This window comes from Pholcus phalangioides, unplaced genomic scaffold, assembly GCF_987345545.1.
Source record: "Pholcus phalangioides strain wild (caught in Gottingen) unplaced genomic scaffold, Ppha-v1.0 ptg000039l_1, whole genome shotgun sequence".
Classification (NCBI taxonomy): Eukaryota; Metazoa; Arthropoda; class Arachnida; order Araneae; family Pholcidae; genus Pholcus; species Pholcus phalangioides.
Window position 1 is genome coordinate 18129480 of NW_028301625.1, and position 20408 is coordinate 18149887.

At 35.3% G+C, this 20408-nt stretch overlaps 1 protein-coding gene across 3 annotated transcripts in view; it reads left to right on the forward strand.

The window, feature by feature from the left end:
- The window catches only part of dve (SATB1_N and homeodomain domain-containing protein dve), a 147781-nt gene extending 127941 nt beyond the window's left edge, over window positions 1-19840 (forward strand). For all 3 annotated transcript variants that reach the window (XM_089253584.1, XM_089253583.1, XM_089253586.1), the window contains 2 exons: window positions 2295-2400; window positions 12356-19840. In XM_089253584.1, coding sequence (XP_089109710.1) covers window positions 2295-2400; window positions 12356-13657 — 1408 coding nt within the window. In that variant the 3' untranslated portion in view covers window positions 13658-19840. The remainder of the gene's footprint in view (window positions 1-2294; window positions 2401-12355) is intronic.
- Window positions 19841-20408: the final 568 nt, after the last annotated feature.

A 20408-nucleotide genomic window follows, 5' to 3' on the forward strand; every position in this document is an offset into this window, starting at 1 on the left:
TTTCTATAGACATCTTGAGAATATTTTTTTTTCGATTTGATTCTTTTTTTAGCAATAATTTTTCTGCAACGGCTTACTAAGACTCGATGCCGCGTATTATCTTCCTCAAATTAATTAGAGATTATGTGTAGCATTCATTGTCTCTTGATACTGATACTTCCACTGTTTTCATATCTATTTGCATTTTTTTTTTCTTAGTCCCCGTTTTTGCCCATTTTTTTTAATGATAAATTATTTACTGAGGATAGACCATTATTAAAAAAAAAAGCATCTTGTGTAATCGTTTTTTTATCGGTTTTTTTTTCCGAATAGTATGTTTGTTTTGTGAATTTTTATAATTATTAATGAGGAATTTGTAACAGACGCAGTACTTCGAACGATAGAATGAAAAAACAACTGAAAAAAAAGTTCGAATTTTGCTCAACTGAGCTGGGTATGGGGAAGAGAGAAGTGTCAATCGTGATTTTTATTTTTATTTTCTTTATGAATATGCTTAGCAATTTGATTTCTCATTTGTGTTTGGAAACTGCCGTTCACTCACGGTATACTCAAGAGACTTTGGACTTAAATGTACTAATCTTATGTATTCGAGGGAAAACGAATGAGTTTTGTCATCGTATGATTGAGTTCTTGTTAATTGCCATAAGGCGTTGAGCGTGTTTGTTTGTGTGGCATCAGTAGGCAGTATCGTCACAAGTCTTAAATGACGTATATTTTATTAGAATTAAATATATTTCTATTTTAATAACAAATTTTTAATACCTATTTCTGCCTAGAGATAAGCGTACAAAAATTTTTAAGATGCCGAGTTCCGAATACTGTGAACCAATAATTTTGTATGGTTTATTCTTTTTTGGAAGTTCATAACGTAGGAGAAATATTTATAGGTGTATACACACTGAGTAAAGAGGCAGACGAATTCTCATTTATTTTAAGCATAAGCTTGCTCTGTGCAGAATAAAATTATTGTAAACTTATACTTGATTCTAATTGATCGTAGAAGGAAGAAGTGAGGATGAAAATCACTTTTTATTTTAAAAGAAACTGTTTGGGATTCATGGTATCTGCGTATTCTTTTTAATCATAACTTAACAAGCATATTTTTTTATCATGCTTGTTAAGTGTAGTTTTGTTTGGAAAATCTCTCACATGTGTAGTAGTTATGCAGTTCCTCAAAATTTTAGATCTTTAGGAGTTCCATTTTCGTAATGCATTTCAATATTATGAATCTTTCTATTTCTCATCTTTTTTTATAATACTTATAATTTACTCTTTTATAAAATACAACATGCTCTCTTAGCAAAGGTTTTGGTTGAAATTCTTTTCCCCATCCCTCTCCAGTTCGGATTAGATTTTCTATGGTGTCGTTGTACAATTAAATTCCTAATCTGCGGAAATTTTATAAAATGTGTCATGGTCAATTTTTTAACCAATTCACAGGTTTTTGTATTTAAATTCGAGAAACAAATGAGCGTTCGTTGGAGTTCCGCATGAGTTTAGATTATATAGGATTCATCGCGAATTATCATTATGTAATTCTCAGTTGAATGAGGAAGAGATCGTTCTTTACATAGTTCGCTTCATAGGTCAGATTTTGTGTCGGTTTCCAGTATGAACTCAAATCGAGGGAAATTTTTTTTCAATGTAGTTTTAAATAACTACTGTGTGATTTCTTTCGGTTTCTTGGCTTCAGTCATATTCTAAATGGCTTTAGCATAGGTAAGTTTAATCATTAGGGGAAAAACTACAAGTAATCGCTCCTTCTTCTAAAGTTGTGTGTGCATCGATTTTTAAGAGGTATAGTATTTCAATTTTTTTTCAATACAATTTTTATAGTCGACGTCTATAGTGGCCTCAAAGTAAGTAAAGTAAATATTTGACATGCCAGGACACATCAAATAGGGTACATACTCAGGGAAAACTTTTGGCGGGGTTGACCCCCCCTGGTTATTCCCGAGATTTTATTTTCTTAATTTTACACCCGCTCTCTAAAATTATCTATAGTTAAAGTTGAAAGGTATTCATAGTGTTTTGTGAACACAAAGGCGAAACTTTTCTGCGTAAAACCTTTTAACAAACGCGGAAACAGTTTTTTCGGAAATAGTTTCTATAGTGCATGTGAAAATCGTAATAAAATCCAACTTGAGCTAATTAAAGTAACGTAAAGAAAATTCAATGCCCTAGCAACCTACATACCACACAAAATTAGGTTGCTTCTGTTTATTTCATTAAAATTCAAACGTTTTGATTATATAATGAAGCTTAATATATTTTTAAATTTTTTTCTCACGTAGTCGGCCGAAGCATCAAGGGGCTAATGATGTGAAAGAAAAGTTGTTGCAAGTCCTTTTGGCCCAATCCCAGAGCATGTTGGTCAATTCTGGTTGTCCGATTGATCAGGTAAGAACTTTTTTTTTGTCTTGATTTCCTCACTCATTTTATTCTTAATAATAAATAAATTTATGATAAATTAAAATTATTATTATTATAAAAAGTGAGACAAATTCTAATAGTTTAATAAACTGTAATGAACAAGGCAGGCTCTCACTGCCGCAGTTTATAACAAAGTCCATACCTTTCGGGCTGTTATACCATGTTCCAGGCTTCTTTGAAGCAGACGTTTCGTCTACTACTGCGGTGAATATTTTCAGTGCAGTTTTCGACAAGCGAGGAGACGAAACGTCTGCATCAAAGAAGCCTGGAACACGGCGTAACAGGCCGAAAGTTGTGAACTTTATTATAATGAACAACTTTTTTCGAGACTTTTTGAGAATTTTTCGCGATTACTGTGTCTTAGAGTTGATTCAAATTGCTATCTGAGAGCATCCGGAATTATTGAATTTCTACAATAATGTCGTTGCCATAATATACAAAAATGCCTTTAATGCATGCATTCAATAAAAACGTGTTTTTCAAAGGAAAAAAATTATACCAATTTTATTGATTTACTGTTAATCACCATGCTCGAGTAAGAATATTACAAGTTATTATTTGAAGCGTTTTTTAATGCAAAATACGTATTCGTAGTGTTTTTAAATGCTCATAGTTCAACTCTGATACATTTATATATTTTCATGTATAAAAATAACATTGACCCATACTTTGAAAATGGGAGGATTAACAAATCACTTAGTACCAAAAACATTGAAATTGATTCATGTTTTATTTTCGTGTGTTTCTGTATCATAAAGCCAGATGCCCAGGTAAAGGTGAGTAATTTGAAATTTCCTCTTTCATGATCACGAGACATATCTTCTATTCTCAGTCTGGTTTCGAGTATTCCACTTGATGCTATATTTTTGACATGCTTATCTTCGTGCATATACTTCACATTTTCTTCCCATCTGATTTAAAAGGTGTTGTTGTGAAGAATATATCGCTGAGTAGTATTGCTTAATATTCAGTCATACAAACCTATTAATATATGGAAGGAAACGTTTACTATTATTGCGGATGATTTGGTTTTTCATCGACTTTCTTTATTTGGAAAATACCTATTCCACTTCTGTGTTGAAATCGACTCTCAGTAGGGCTTGGGTTTGTCATCACTTTTATTTGTCGTTGACAATTTCAAAAGACGATGTCATGAAGACATCATGTCGGTACGAGTGCGTCATACACAATCCTGACGATTTGTGTGGCTTGGCAGCACTTTCACTCGCTGTGTTGCAGTTAAAATTCTCGAAAGCCTGATGTTGAGAGCTTATAGCTGAAGAGAGAAGGCCGAGAAATATTTCTTTAATCTATTGAAATTCCTTTCCTTAGATTGGGGAAGGGAAGAGCAGAAATTCCGAGTTTGGTCCTTTTTATAATTTTTTTTTCTTTCATTCGCCCTCCCTACTTTTTCGAATCCAGCTCGTTTCTTTCTTTCGGGCCTATGGGGAGGGAAGTTGGAGGTCTGGTGCCCAGTGTTCTGAAAAATGAGCTCAGTGTTCAGACTGTGTAAAATCTGGCGCGTGTTGGTTGTTGCTGCTAGCGCCTGTTCCCTCGCCACCGCACGCCGATGATAAGCCGGGGGGACTGGGGATCTGATTGTTGATGTTGGGATTTAACGGGAAGAGAAAATGTGCAAAGGACGCTCGGCTAGATGCCGAAGCATCATGAGCGAGGATTAAAGTCAGTCTCGGGGCCTCCAGTGAGTTCAACTCCCCCAGCACACACCTCTTCGCCGTTCATCTTTTCTAGTCTCTTTCGAAAAGAGTTTGACGAAGGAGGCATCAAGCAAAGGAGCTTCTTTTCGCAAGAGTCTTGCCATGCATGAGTGCTACCGATGCACCTATTGGAAGTCTGCACTAATCACAAAGAATTAGACTGTTCTGAGGGAATGATTGCTTCCCGTGAGTTGTCAGCAAGTTGCCGCCAGCTGACTAAGCTCTTCAAGGCCCCATCTTAGGCAGTGCACTTTTCCACCGCCGCCTACGGAGGTTGGGGGAAAGGGTCGGGGTGTGAGAAGTAGAGGAAAAACTGTGTACTTAAGTTCTTTCCCATAAATTACTGTCATAACGTATAAAGCCCTTGTCGCGAGGTGGGCTACAGCGAGGGCGGCCTCCTGAATAAGAAAAAGATTTAAAGAGAGTCACGAATTGTTCTTCTGACAACGGCCCCGAAAAACTTTTGCTCGGGTAATGTTCCCCCCTTTTTTGTAATTGTTTGTAACGCAACTCTGCACTCGTCCCGGAGACAACGCGAGAGGCTTGCTCTTGTCTTTCTGCTGATAGGAGCAACAAAAAATTCCGGGCAAATCGGGACAAAAAAAAACCTGGAGAAGGAAAGCGGTGTTCGAATACCGGGGATAAAATATTTTCCACCCGTTCCACATCAAAGAACCCGACTTTTCACGCAGCTTATACAACTATCTCTTACTTATAGGTGTTGAATGGAAAAAAAGAATAGAAGAAGCCTTTGGCACACACGACTTTGGCTGAAAACTGCCATAAAAAAAAGAAACTAATTTTTTTTTCTTTCTTTTATCTTTAATATTCAAGAAGTTCCAACGTTTTCAGACTTTTAATGGCGTTGGTACTACCATTGTTTGTACTCGTTTGCGTAACTATGGATTTTGCTTTCGACGTCGTTCACATTCTTCTGCTATTCCTTTGTTATAAAGTTTCTTTGAGAGTTATTTAAGCAGTTTTTTCTTCATCTTTTTTTACTTATAAAATATTGAGAGAGGAAAAGTTCTTTCTTCTTTCGAAAATAAGTCTTTGAGAATGAATGACTGTCAATAGGACGATAAGTGAAAGTCTTATCGGACAGCGAAGTATTCGTTCGGTTATGAGTTCGCGTAGATTAAAGTGTTGTGCATTCCTATAGTTTTTGAAACAGCGAGTTCACGTCCGTGAAATATTACTTGTTCTCGTTAGACGCGTGTTTTTCGGAAAGAGAAAGTAACTGATATTTTGCGAAGTACCTTACACGGCTATTTAATGACTTCCTATTCTGTTCTTACGGACACCTTTCTTTTTTCGAACTTGTCAAACAGTATAGCAAAGACCGTACCTATACAAGTACGACTTTGTCTTTTCAATACTCTTCCTCAAAAAAAAAAAAAAAAAAAACGGATCGGATCGTTTTTCCATTTGCAATTTACAGCCCGTGTTTGATATTTCTTATGCCCGTTATAGGTATCTAGTTTTAAAATATTTCGTTCCGATTATACGCGTATAAATACCACATTATATTGAGGCCGTCTTGTCCAGGGTATTCTTTTATTTTATTCACATTGATGACTTACCTTCGAGAGTGAAAGTATCGCCTCGAAACCTGTCGTATCTTCTCGATCCCGATGGCAGTCTTGATTAACTGCTCTTTACATCGAGTCCCGAAGATCTGATTTACAGACTTGTTATCGGACCTCTTCAACTTTTTAAGATAACGTATCTCTTGTTCGATTGTGCTATGTCGATCATGTTTTCCAATAGATGTTTCACGTTCGAATTCAGATATTGTGTACTACGTTCACTGTACATAGTCTATGAAGGTGAGGGTGCGTGTAAAGCTTAATATGTGAAGCGTAGAGAGCTTTCAAGTGGTAAGTCGAATTGTAGTCGCCCATTTCAATTAGCGTCGAAACGCCTCGAAAGAATAGTCGAAACTCGAAACCGAGTCGCGATAAAAGGATGCAAATGCAACAACAAGCCAAAGCAAAGGGAGGTGCGAATGAGGAAGACAAGAGAGAGACTTTTGAAGTTAGGTTTCTCTCGCAAAAGCTAAATACATCTGATCTGCGTCGTCCACGTATCACTAAAGGATTAATAGCCTTTGATGTGCGTTTTGTTCGTCGAGCCTAGCACGTGTGCAAATAAATTTTGTTTTCCCACTAATTAATAGATTTTGCCGTTGCCTTTCTTATATTATTGTCTCGGAGGGCGGGTTCTGGTGAAAGTATTACATTCGGGAGGTATTAAGATTCATTTCTCTGTTTAAAAAGAAGTCCTTTCTCCTTTTCCCTTCGGAAGCTTTTCCATCCATACTCATCATCACTCCACCCTCTTAGACGATGCCTTGCCTCCATCGTGATATCGGCTTTTATTATCCCTTACGGTTGATTGGTTGATTTTCGCGTTTCTATTTGTGTCCTTTGGTTGTTTGTTGCGGTATTCTATGTACCTGTATTACATCTCTTACCTTTGCGGTGCCCTTAAAGTCCAAGCGAGAGCAAAAACTTTTTTTTGTAACTGTTTGCTTCCTCTCCCCACTCCTATTTTTTAATACAAAGGAATACACACGTAATTTTTTGCTTTTTGTTTCTTTCTTGGTTGTGGGTGGTATAGGTGAGGGTTGTCTAATGTAACCCTGGCCGTCTTGCGCCCTCTGTCGATGGAATAGAAAATAAAGAGAGCCGAACGTCTTTATTTTCACCTCTTTCCCCCCATCACCGTGCGATATCTCTTTCTTAGATTGGATGGAAAAGGAGGGAATGAAAGAATACGACGACGAATTCCGAAGAGAGCAAAAGGATGATGATGATGATGCGCGCTTTTAAGAGTTTTGAGTCGAAGGAGCAAGCAAAAGGATGGCGAGTGTTGTTGGGTTCTTTTGGGTCTTTTCCGCCGCCCCGGCTGCTGCTGCTGCACTAATTACGAGACCCCACGCCTTCTAATATCATTACTGGTCTCGAGCAGACACCGGGAATTAATTCCATAAACATAGAAGGCCCATCTTTTTCTGTGTGGCAGTGAGCAGCTCACTTACCGTTCTAATGTAATCTTCATTACAAGGGATTAGTTTTCCCCGTGTGGTGTGGTGTATGTGCATGTCCTCGTCGTCGTTTCGTCGCGTTAGTTTTCCTTTCATCCCGAGCAAAAGGCGGTGTTGTTTCATGTCCCACCGAATGCCGCCGCGCGCTTTCAACTTTAAAGCAGTTTTCGTCTGTAATCCCAGGGTCTGGAGATCTTCGCATCGTTCCCGTCCCAGATGGGGCGGGATAATGGGATGTGAAAACGCGTGGGATGCACCACCACCGACCCATTCTTCTCTTTTCCCTCTCGCTCTCTTTGGTTTCCCCCATTGTTTCCATACGTGACGGAAAAAGGCTCGCCTTTGCTGTTTGTGCTTCTAGGTTTTATCCATTTTGGGGGCCCCAGGCGCCGCAGTTTTCCCCCGGAAAGCGGTTCGTTACGTAACAAGATGGCTGGCGCAACAGGTAATCGCGTTCCCGCGTATATAGAGCTGCTCACCGGCGGGTCTTTGCCGTTCACCGGATTAAATTGGAAAACGCTGGGGTTCGAGCTCTTGGTGCGGGGATTACAATCAGCGCCAGTAATTAATATGAACGAAGCCTAAAAACGCGATCTGCCTGCCGTTGTTGCGGAGCTGTGGTTTGCATATAGATGATGTACGCGTATGTATATATGTATGCGTGTGTGTGTGTATATATGCACGCGCCGTTTTGTTTCCTCCGAGTAAAAGAGATGATGTTTGCATCATAAATGCATTGGGATCATCGAATGTTTCAAAAGAGGCGAACAGGATTGTGTTGTTCTTAAGAAAAGGTGGCGTAAAGGAATCGTTCGTGCCTGTTTTCTAAAGTATTCTCGCGGTCTCGACTTACGAAGGCGGCGAATAATAATTCTAAGATCTGTTTTGCGGCGATGCTCGTTTCGACGAGGGACCTACTTCTTATGGTGGAACAATATTTGGGCAAACGAAATCTTATTAAAACCTCCATCCGGTCATCTTGGTTTGGTTAAGTTGCAACGACCCAAGAGTAACTCTCAAATCATATGATCTTGAGCTCGTGAAATTTTACTCTTTTCCGAACTTTTGCATAGGCTTTACGCGTTGGGGGTTATATATTATTAGTAGTATCTATATAAAAGAGAAATGACACACAGTTTGCGAGATGGTACTATTTTCTATTTGCATTTTGCGTGTGCGCTCATTTTTTTTCTCCTCTACCTCTCATTTAATGCTTTTTCTTTTCTCTTCGTGTTGAGAGGATCCAATTTTGTTGTAGCTGTCATATTGGCAAAAAAAGAAGTTTTTAAATTCTGTAGAAAACTATTTCTTCCCATTCCATCCATATGAAGGTTTTGGTTTTAACTTTTTTTAACACGTACCAGAATCTCGCGTTTTTTGAGAAAGCATTCGGTTTTGTCATCACAAAAATCTAAAGAAAAGGGAAATCTTCTGTAGAAGATTATGTTATAAGAAAAGTTTGTGTACACACAAGAAATTGGATTTTTATTTTTCAGTTGAGAATTTTTTACGTATTTGGGAAAAGCTCTAATAGAGTGAAGCATTTGAAATTCTGCAACAAATACTAAATGAATCATCTTAGAAGAAAAAATACTACCGTCTAATTACATATGAATGTTCAGACGAATTTTACATTTTTATAGTTATACAAGCATACAGTATTTTATGTATAAATACATGTATGAACGACAGTGAACATATTCGAATAACCAAAAACTTAATCGAAATTTGGTCAAAATTATTTAAAAAATATGATGTTCACACATCCTCACAAATTTAATTGCACAAAATACTTCAATCTATTTACGTTCATAAATAACAATACTTATTAGGTCAAGTGTCAATGCAGCTGTTGAAGTACTTAATTTTTACTTTATCATCAACAAAAATGCAGTAGTGCTCTATGTAACATCAACAATCTAGTGAACAGCTTGTGATGCTAAAAAGTGACTCAACTTTACGTTGTAGAAAATTTTTTTAAATTGCTTGAATTTATTATCTTCAAAAGCTAGAAAGTGTCTCTGGAGTAAAACGCTGTAGAAACGATATAGGAAATTCTAATTTTTCATAGCAAAACACACCGGGGAGCACTTTAAAAAAGTATCTTTCAAAGTACATATTTCTTCTTTAAGCTTTCACTTAAAAAAAGCGCGGTTTTAACTATCTATGGTTCACCCCCATTAAAACGTTTTTTTGTTTGCCAAAACGGGTGTAAATTTGTGATGGTAGCATATTTTTTAGACATCGACGCAGCAATTTAATTAGAGTGGATTTTTTAATCAGTTAAAATGGTTGACAAAATATAGTAAGGTAAATATAGAGGTTGCCTTAATTTTAATGTTATCTACTATTATCTAAGATAACATTATATAAAAGATAACACATAGCTAAAATCTTGATTAGAAATAATAGCGTTTAATACTTTTTACCTTGAATTTTATTTCCAACCTTTCGATTTGGTACGATTTTATAAATCTCCGAGCACAAAAAATTTCAGCTACCCCCAATAACAACCGACAAGAAATCAACTCTTTCTAGTTAAAAAATGTAATGTACTTATATAACCGTATTTTGCACTGAAATCACACAAAAAAAGATGCTTTCCAACATACTAAAAAAAATTAAGAAAAGGAAATGATATAATGGGTTTCCTGACCGTGTATTTGCCATGTACAAGCGTCCTTCGTTTTACGCGAGTAATTGGTTACGCAAAATAATCGCTTAAAGTGAGTTGAAATTAACATGGGTAAGATGGGAATGGGGGAAGTTTATTCATAAAAAAATAAAGAAAATAAACTTGACTCCAGCAGCAAAATAAATTTTTGTGAATGAATTGATAATTTGACCGTATAGATGATTCTCGCGAATTTACATCATTCAGTTGATGTACTGGTTCTGTTGAGTGTGGACCTTTATCTCTTGGAGAGCTCGGGATGACAGCGGATAACTTTTGATGAAATAGTCGAGATTCGGATGAAAAGCAGCGTTCTTTCGTCTGTACAAAAACTGTTGTAGAATTCCAGAGAATCCCGGATATGCCTCGCAATTATAGCAATCATTCCGATCATTATCTTAAAATTCTGATTGCTTTGTCAATGTATTGAAAAAAAATTGTTCCTGGGTAGCTCTGATGAATTGGATTTAAGTGTCTTATACACGTTTGCCTTATCTATTGTAGATCCTCTAATACAACAGATTTTGTCATTACAACAAAATTCAATCATGTCGAATATTTATTTTGTACCCAGATTTTCATAATTAAAATCAAACTACAGGTCAGTTTCGATTTCTTACATTGATTTTTCAAAATCGCATTATAGCTAAAACGCGTAAAGTGAAATCGCGTAAAGCGAGTGATACTGATACACGGGATTAAGGCGTCTTTATACTCGGCATTATAGGGGCTTTACACGTCACCGTTAGGGGGTTAAAGATCATTATCTCTTATCTTATTCCTCGCGATATCAGCTTATTGTATGATATTACACCGTTTAAATTATTAATATATATATTTTTGAGTTATTGCTTGACTTGACGTATATCTTCTAACAATTATTAATAGGGATAAGCGAGAAAAACCAACGACATCAATTTCGTAAATTTAACTTCAGAAAATGGTGTTAATAATGCAAAAATTTTCTAACGTTTTTCTTCATTGTAGCACTGATTTCGCGAAATCCGATAAATTGGAATTCAATACACGATGCAGAGAAAGAAATGTAGCAAAAGTGGATGCTAGTAAATCGAAAAAGTTGAATCTAAGCTATGGAGAGAGAATGTCTCACATATAAATATTTTTTTTAATAGCAAGTTTTTTCTTGATGTCTATTTAAGATTTTCCAGCTGAATTATATCGTTTCTTTCAACTCTTGTTAAATTTTTGAGCGTGGATTAGAATTTCTTTAACAAAAAAAAAAAAATGAGCAAACAGTTTTGGTGAAAGTATCTACGAATTCAATGTTTCCATCGAGCTTGAGAAAACTTGAATATTCTTTAGTTCCAATTTTCGAGAAATCATTTGAGAATTTCCCTAAAACTTTTGATTTATTATTTTGGTCCAAGTGAAGAATAAAAACTAATGCACCAATAAACGTCGTAGGTTCCTCCTCCCCCTCCCGTGAAATTTTAAACCGTTGTATGTTTAAAACTTTGACTTAAGAGAGGTATCCAAGACCCAATGGTGAAAAATTAATTGGGACCCCAAATTATGTTGGTAAACGAATGTATTTACACATGCGCAAATCCGGTCCAGGCACTGAAAATTCTGTGCACGTTTAGAAATTTTAAAAAAAATGTGAGTTGAATTTTTTTCCAACTCACATTTTAGAAATTTTTACTCGCAAATACTCGTTTTTCTCCTTTATTTTTTAATTAGTCTCAGATTAGTTCGGTAAATTTGTATACATCGCTAAATAGTTTAGCATATTTTAATTTATTTACTTTAAGTAAATAAATTAAAATATGGTAATTAAGGTGTTTTAGTGTGAATCGAAATATTGAATGTGGATGTAGGTTTCCAAAAGAAGCTCTAATAGCAGCACGGAAATATAAAAGAAAGAATCATGTTTTTATTATATCGTGTTTTTTCTATAATTAACTTTTTTAGTATTGTGATTTTTTTTATTGTAATTCTTAACAAGTTCATTTTCTTTAGGAAGGGATGTTCGTAAATAGCGTAATAGCATAAAAAAGTTTCAGGTTTTTATTTCATTTTTCTCGGGAAAACTGGAAAATATCACCGAATTCAAAACCAGGTTTACCTGACAAACCTTATAAAATATTAACATTCAAATGATGAATTTCAGACACAACTATGATTTAAGATGAACAATTTATTTTTCATGATTATAGATTTGGTTGCTGTGAGTGAATCGAGCATTTTTTTTCTGTCGATTTCCATTTATTTTTCAAACTGGTTGCCAATGAAGTTTTAACTTTATAGCTTTTACTTTTTTTTTTTGTCACGTAATTTTATATTCTCGCTTATGCTATACACCTAGGATCGATTATTAAAATCCTTTCAGAGTGTTAACATATTATTGTTTCTAAACTCATTTTTGTTTTCATCTAGAATATGCTCGCGGCTCATTTTTCTTTTTCACTTTTCATCTAGAATATGCTCGCGGCTCATTTTTCTTTTTCACTTTTCATCTAGAATATGCTCGCGGCTCTGACAAAGGACAGACTGGAAGGTGACATTCCTGAAGACACTCGCAAAAAATTTGATCAGTGGTACCTTCAGCAAGTGTTTCAACATTGCCGACAAGTTGCTCTGTTGCAACAGCAGCACCAGCAGCAACAACAGCAGCAACAGCATCTTCACCATCATTCTCATCACCCACACATGGTTCCACCAGTGGAGCGGATTGCAGTTTCAAACAGCCCACCGCATTCTTCGGCTGAATTGGTCGCACACGTTTCTATGGCAGGTTCGCAGTCACAGGGCCGCACCCGAATTCGTACATCGTTTGATCCCGAACTGGAACTGCCAAAACTACACCGTTGGTTCGCCGAAAATCAGCATCCTTCTCGCCTCCAGATACAACAATATGTTCGCGAGCTGAATTCTCTGGAGTCTAGGAGAGGTCGCAAGCCACTTGACGTTAACAATGTAGTCTACTGGTTCAAAAACGCTCGCGCTGCTCATAAAAGAGCCGAGCAGAAGTGTTTTGTGGAGAGTAATGGACTCCGCAGCCCGGGCCCAGAAACGGGTGTAGACAACCGTGGCATGGTTTTAGAAACGAGTTCTGATAGGCCAATGCCGGAGCCGGAAAGCGAAAGGTACAGTGGTGGCGAGAGTCATTCGGAATCGCAGGCCAATAGCTCGGATGATTCGGACAATGTTCATACTTTGGATCTCTCAGTGCGTCGTTGCCATAATGGGAACGCATCTGGAGAACGGGAGAATGATGATCAAGAACTACGAATTAAAGAAGAACCAAGAGATTCTAGCAGCGATCGGTCAATGGAATCTAGTGATAGTGGGGATGAAGAAGTTGACGTCATGGAAGACATGGCATTAGGTAATGAGGAATCGGATCCGAAAGGTGATTTTGAGGGCAATGCAATGGCTGAACAAAACGGTGGAATGTGTGGACGAAACTACATTGGTAATCAAGAAGGCGAAGGAGGAAATCGGCCGGCGTTTCCGGAACGAGTTCTAGTTCGACTCGAAGAACGCCGCAAGAGAAATCGCACTTTCATCGATCCAGTGTCCGAGGTTCCAAGACTGGAGCAGTGGTTTTCGGCCAACACCCACCCAGCCCACAGCCAAATTGTATCCTTTACACAGGAGCTCAATAGCATGCAGTATAGACAAAAGTTTCCGAAACTGGAGCCGAAAAACATTCAGTTTTGGTTCAAGAATCGTAGGGCCAAGTGCAAACGACTTAGTTTGGCAGCATTGCAGAGTGTAGTAACGACATGCGCAAGCAAAATTTTAATGCCACCAAACTGACCGCCGCTGCAATTGTTGACTGCTGGTGCTCATAGCAACACTTCAACCTCAGCTGCTCGCTGCAGCCTAAGCTTAATCACTTTATAGATAAAGACAAAAACAACTAGTTTTGCTGTAGGAATGCTCGTTTTTTGCATTGGTTGGTTTTGCGTTCATGGGTCGGCATAGAAAATTGGAAGTCATTTGTATGAGCTTCAAACTAATAACGGCAGCTACGCGAGAAGTTCAGAAACGATTTAAAAGAAAAATTAAAAGTTGCCAATCTCTTTGTAAAAATGCTTTTGTATGCGTTCAATAAGAAAAGCGAAGACATGGCTGGAAAGAAACGAAAACAAATTTCTTATATAAAACCTTAAACATATTTTCATCTGGCTGCTCTTTTTCAGGTCTTTCTTTTTTTATGTATTTATTTAAGAATTTTATTTAGATGAGCATAATTGAAGATTTTCATTTGTGACTTACTTTTTTTTATTGTAATAGATTTGTGACAATTTTTGTGTATGTGCCATTTTTACTGGGAGTTTTGTGTATCCCTCACAAAAAAAATTCATATATTTTTATAGTCATTCTGAAATCCACCATTGTTTATTGCTTGTTAAAGTCATCATGATTGCTTTTTCTCATTGTTAGTGACTGAATTTTAAGCCCCTTCATATTTGTTTCCATTGCATTATCATAGTTTGTTTTCAGCCAACTACCATTTCTATACAATTACGGACAAAAGTTGACTTCATTTTCACAAATGCTCTAGCATGTTTATTTGCCGGTGTTATCATATGCATGTGCGACTGCATCTCATTGCTATATAGTGAAATAATTCTAAAAGTGACACTGGAAGTTTTATGCAACAATCGAATCAATGGAATTGATTCACTTTTTCTGAAAAACAAAAGTTTCATATTGCTTTCACGTTCAAATATGGTTATTAAAAAATAATAGTTAAAAGAAGCTGGTTTTTCCTCTGCTTCCATGAACCACTGTTATTGAAAGTTCTCATAATTTTGAAATAATATTTCGGTTTTCTTGAAAATGATGTATTAATGAATCACAGAGCTTGTGTGTGTAATACATTTCCATTTAAAAAAGCTTTTCTTAGCAGTTATTGGTGTATATAGGAATACGAATGTAAAATCTAAGGTCTCAACAGGCTATTCACCCAACAAGGTGGCTGGAAGAAACTTTATGCAAGTGTGGTGCAACTTTATGTAAAGAAAAGATTTTTAAAAATGCCCATAAAATAAATATGGATGTCCATAGAACCTAAATACAGCAACCCAAAATTAAGAATGATAACAAAGAACTAAACAATGAAGCTAAAAAACTAAGGAGGGATAATAAACTGTCCCTAAAAATATGGTTGTCATCATTCAAGCACGGGTATCTTCTTGATTTCTCAGACTGAATATCATGTCCTTTTTAAGAGAGTCTATTTTGAAAAAAAATTTTAACAACAGAATGTAAGTTATTCCATGCATCCACAGCCCTATTAGGGAAAACTCTGTAACACAACAAAATTTAATTGTCTCCAACCAAGGAATGTTTGAAGTTAGGTCTTTTATGAGAAGGATTAAATTATATGACTGCCAAAAAAACGTTCAAGTCTGTTGCTTGTTTTCCATATTAGTTTCTGTATAAAGAAAGTTAAATGTCACAATGATTACCATATTTTTAATCAATATTAGCTTGCAAGTTAGCTTGGAGCGGATAGATTGTAAGTATCTCAAAAACTTGCATGATTAAATCAATTGTTCTTTTTTAAAATCGAATTTTTGTCGATGTTCCTGATTGGGAACAAAAAAATATATTTTTCGTTCATTCACACTTGATTTTTTTTCCGTGAAGATGTGAGATTCCAAACTCAATTTAGTTAATTTCATTCATTTCTTATGACTTTCGTCATAAATGTAAATTTTTTTTTAATCGTCCATTTTCAAGAAAGAATTAAGTTTATTGTTTTGTTTCTAATGTTGTTTCTATGGACATGAAGATTCAAAAACATACAGGAAATTTTTTTTTTTATTAATTTCTTGGATGATATCTCTAAATTAAAGGATAAGAAGGGGGAAAATAAAAAGGAAAAATTATGAAAATCAATCTGAATCCAGCCTGTGAAAGGTTAATGGCGTAAGAGCCTTAAAAGGACCACTTCTTTTTCAATGTATCGAAGAGAAAGAAAATTTGTATCGAAAAGAAAAAGTTTCTTTTGTCATTTGAACTTTGTTGTATTGTATATTGGATTATTTACTGTAGATATTCTGACACTACCATTCTTCGCTTCTCCTGTGAGTACGACACGGCAAAGCATATGGGTTTAGTATGTTTAGCCAATTCTGTGATAGTCGATCGACCTCAGACTCAATAAACTTATTGATCAGATGTCATTGACACAGCATCTGATCGCCGAGCTTGACTCGTAATGATATAAGCTCATATATGTATATTGGCCAAATAAATGTATACCTATGTATGACGTAATCAGCATATTTTTGTTCTAAATCATTTATTCAAGCATCTTTGTCGTGTTTTTTTTTCACCCCCTTCAAATTTGTTTTGTTTCACGTAATGTAAAAGGTGCTCCTTATTAAAATGTTGATTTTTATCAATTCTGATGTATGTTATGAACATTGAATTTTTAGATTAAAAAAAAAGGCAAACGAAAAAAAAAAAGCTTTGATGCTCAAGGCCTTATTCTGCACGAAGTAAAAACAATTTCGAAGTTGAATCTGAACAAAAACAAAGTTGACATTGTTTTGTTGTGTGAGTGTTTGTGTTAGCGATCGATATTTAGAAACCCGAGGTAGGCACTATACTGCGTTAGTCTTCCCTAAATATTCAGTGTTAGAGCGAAATAGGCAACCCTTTACACTAAGAGTAATTTTTCCTGTTTTTATTTTTTTTTTCTCTGCTCAGTAATATTTGACGTTTTTACGTTTTTTACGATCTCCTTAGCGAACAATTTCTACGGCCAGTTTTGAAAGTTTGTTGCATTGAATTATTATTAATAACTCTGTGAAGAAATTGCTTTTAATGTGATAATTACCATGACAGTTTATATCCAAAACTTAATATTTTTTTACTTCGATATTTTTTAAGCATTTTTAGTGTGAAAACGTAATTCCTTCCTATTCTGTAATGTTTGTTTTTTTTCACTCGGATCGCACGTTTATTGTATTCAAGTATCCAGTGCATTTAGATGCGCTTTGCTTCATGTACAATAGATTTTCATTTGTGCCATGTTTTTTTCTCTCATTTTATACAGTAATTAGAATCCTTCATTCTCAGATACAGAAATGTAGTTCCTGTCTTGAAATAGGAGTAACTAAATTTGCATATCGTTGAATTTTTTTTAACAAATGCATTGTATAGAAACTTTTTTTTAAAACCATTTGTGAAGTTTTTAAATTTAAACGAAGTCCGAAATTAAACTGTTTTTAAAAATGAAACGAAAGTTGTACGAAACATTTTCCGTTATAAAGTAGTTGTTTGGAAATCAGTATAATGGAAAAGCATCTACTGGGCGCATTTTTGTACAGTACATTCAGTATCATTTATATCTTTTAACTATATTTAATTTCTGTTCTACTTTTGAATACTTATCACGTCTTCTAAGTTAAACTCATTCACCAGTAAACCGTTACTTGATCCATGTCTCGTCGATGGTCACTATAATTGTTTGTTCCAGACGGCTGTTTATCTCATATAAGCTCACAAATTCATTCAATAGTTAATAATCTACACATATTACCAACTGCTTTTCACTCGGTTCATGTAGGACCTACATCACATTATTCTTACACATGTGTTTTCTTGCGATTTCTTCATTGTACTATCGTTGCACGTGGACGTTGAGGCTCAAATACACGAGTCTTTCTCTTGTTTCAGATCCACTTATGCGATGTCTTCAAAATATTATGATATCTAAGTCACTATACTAAAAAAGACAGAATCAATACTTCATACTTGGTTTACTTAACCTCCTCAGCCCTGAAGGAAACTTTAAACTTTACGTTTTTTACGATTATTTTTAACTGTGGTACAGCCTAAAATTACTTTCCTGCCGACATATGAGTATGAATGAGTTTTATATAATGTTCACAACGTTTAGAACTAATTTTGAGATTTTTGTGAGCATTTCATTAAGCTAGGTGGGTGTTTTTTTTTTTTGTAAAGTGTTGTCTAGTGTCTCCCACGGGCAACGCAGGGACTGAGGAGGTTAAAGCATTACCTCTTACTACCTAGTGCAATTTTAAACCCTTTGAATACTGACGGTACTTTAAAGTACTAATTTTTTTTGAACCCCCCGTGCGCGCAACATTTCTCACCTACATTGTTGGGTGATGGCATTTTGAAGTATAAACTCTACATAATTATACTTTACGATTACCAAATCGCAGCATAGTTTTTAAATGTTAACTGATAAAATTCAGATGTTTCGTCCGTTTCACACTACTACAGTAAAACACTGCTCGTCACATTATTAAACAAATAACGGTTTTCTTGGTAAAATAAATATTCGTGCAATTGTATTATTCATCATATTTCAATTGGTATTTTTATAGTAAGCGCATAGCGCTGACGGTACTTTAAAGTACAAGGTTAATTAATTTGTTGTGTACTAAATAGTTTAAAAAAATTGTTTTTAGGCTTTAATTGTAATTAAAATGGCTTGCAAAGAGTTTACATAATTCATTTTTTCATAATGGTGTAGATAAGGGGTTAAAGCGTTTCTACATTCTTTCAAGGAACAAATTTAATAATTTCAATATGTGAATGCAGATCGAAAAAACTTTGACGTTCGTAATCATCTCGAAATTATGTAATACATAGTTTTCCAAACTTTTTGTTTCTTCGCCCCCTTCAATTATTTTTCATTTTCATCGCCCCAAGCCCACCCATAGGATTTTTGTATAATGAACCCATATCTTCCACCGCCCACCTGGAACATTTCTTCGCCCTCAGGGGAAACACTGACCTAATACACGATACCTAACAGTGTAGAGACTTACCTGACCGCTGAGCAAGCACCATTTCTGCAATGATTTATTGTTGAACGAGTTTGATCTGGATGATGTATTATGAAAACTATTATACCGTGACTTTAAAATTAATACATAATTTTCATTATTTATTGAGGGAACACTATAAAATCCTAGTCTTTAATATTTCTATAAGTTTTTTAGCAAAATCAGTTAGTTAATGTTAACACAAAAATAACACGTAAATATCACACTCAAAAATTGCAGTCTTAGCATGAGCCAATGGTTATCGAATGAAAATGTTATTTCTACTTACGGATGTTGCTTTACTTGAATATATTTGTATATTACAGAGAATGGATTTGCACGCTTTTATGTATTCCAATTTGCAATATATCAGTATTGAATGCTCTCATTTACTTAAAGCATTCGTTCATCCCTCCGAAAAAAAAAACGAGTCTTAATTTCTATTGTATGGTATTTTATATGTATATTATTTTTAGTGTTGAGAAAATTTAGTTCCGTTTGCAGTCAAAAAAATGTATTGTAAATTTTTTTAATGAATTTGCAACGATCTACTTGTGATGATTGTTTCGTATAGCAATACCATGACGGTGATGAAAAAAAAAAGAAATCTTTTCTTTGTTTGTTTCTCTTTGTTATAACCTTTTTTTCGTCGTCTTTTCTTAGTGCATATATTATTACATTAATAATACTATATAATACTTGCGGGGCAAGATTTTTTTTCGAGAAGTGTTGTAAAGTAAAAAATGTACATGTGCTGGGCGGCCTGTGGAATTTGTTGTTATTTTTTTTAAGAAAAAAAAGCTTGACTTTACGGCTTTTCAATGTGTACATAGTGTGACTTAATGTGTCAATAAGTACATTTTGCGTGATCCAAGATCAAAGCTACGTTATTATTGTGTGACAATGAATTAAAAAAATGAAACAAATGACGATTATGACCATATGTATGTTGGGCGGGATCTTTCCCATTGTTTTTGTTTGTGAGGGGAGACCTGTCTGCAATTGCACTGCTGGTCTTGATTATTATTAAAAATAAATAAAAATCACAGAGAGAGAGTAAAACACAAGGTCCACTTAGTTCGTGTGCTTTGTCTTTTGTTATTAGGTTAATAAATTTCAAATTGTACATGAACAACGCCGTAATTACATATAGAAAATAAAGTGATTGTTGTTCTTGTGATTTTTTATTGTCTCGTTTCAATTTTGTCAGAGAATAATTGAGGAGCTTGTTTTCAAAAAGAAACATTTCCATTTTTGCTAAATTTACAGAAGTTGTTCCTACCCTTCAGCAGTTTTTGAAATGACTGGAAATTTTATCGAAAATTGCATTTTTGGTGACAGTCGGCCATACCCTTTATTCAGGATCGAAATTTTACGTATTTTTTGATTAAATATAGTTTTTTCTCCCCGAGCATGAAGGTCTAAATATTTTACTAAATTATATATCAAGTCTGCCTACAGACCACTTTCGCGTTGAAAAACGCTGCTCTAAGGATATCAGTCCGGCCAGCCAATTATTAACGTTAAAGCCGCGTTTGACTTGATTTCCATTGATGAGGCATGCCTTTTTGTCATGCAATTATAACTGAGGAGTTTATTTTCAAGAGGGAACATTTCCACTAGTGCTAAATTTGCAGTAGAGGTAAAAAAACGTATTCTGTTACGTATACTACTTTTGTTTTACAAAACAAAAGTAAAACAGCCAAACAGGTAGCATGTAGGAATGGTAGAAGAATATTTAAATACAC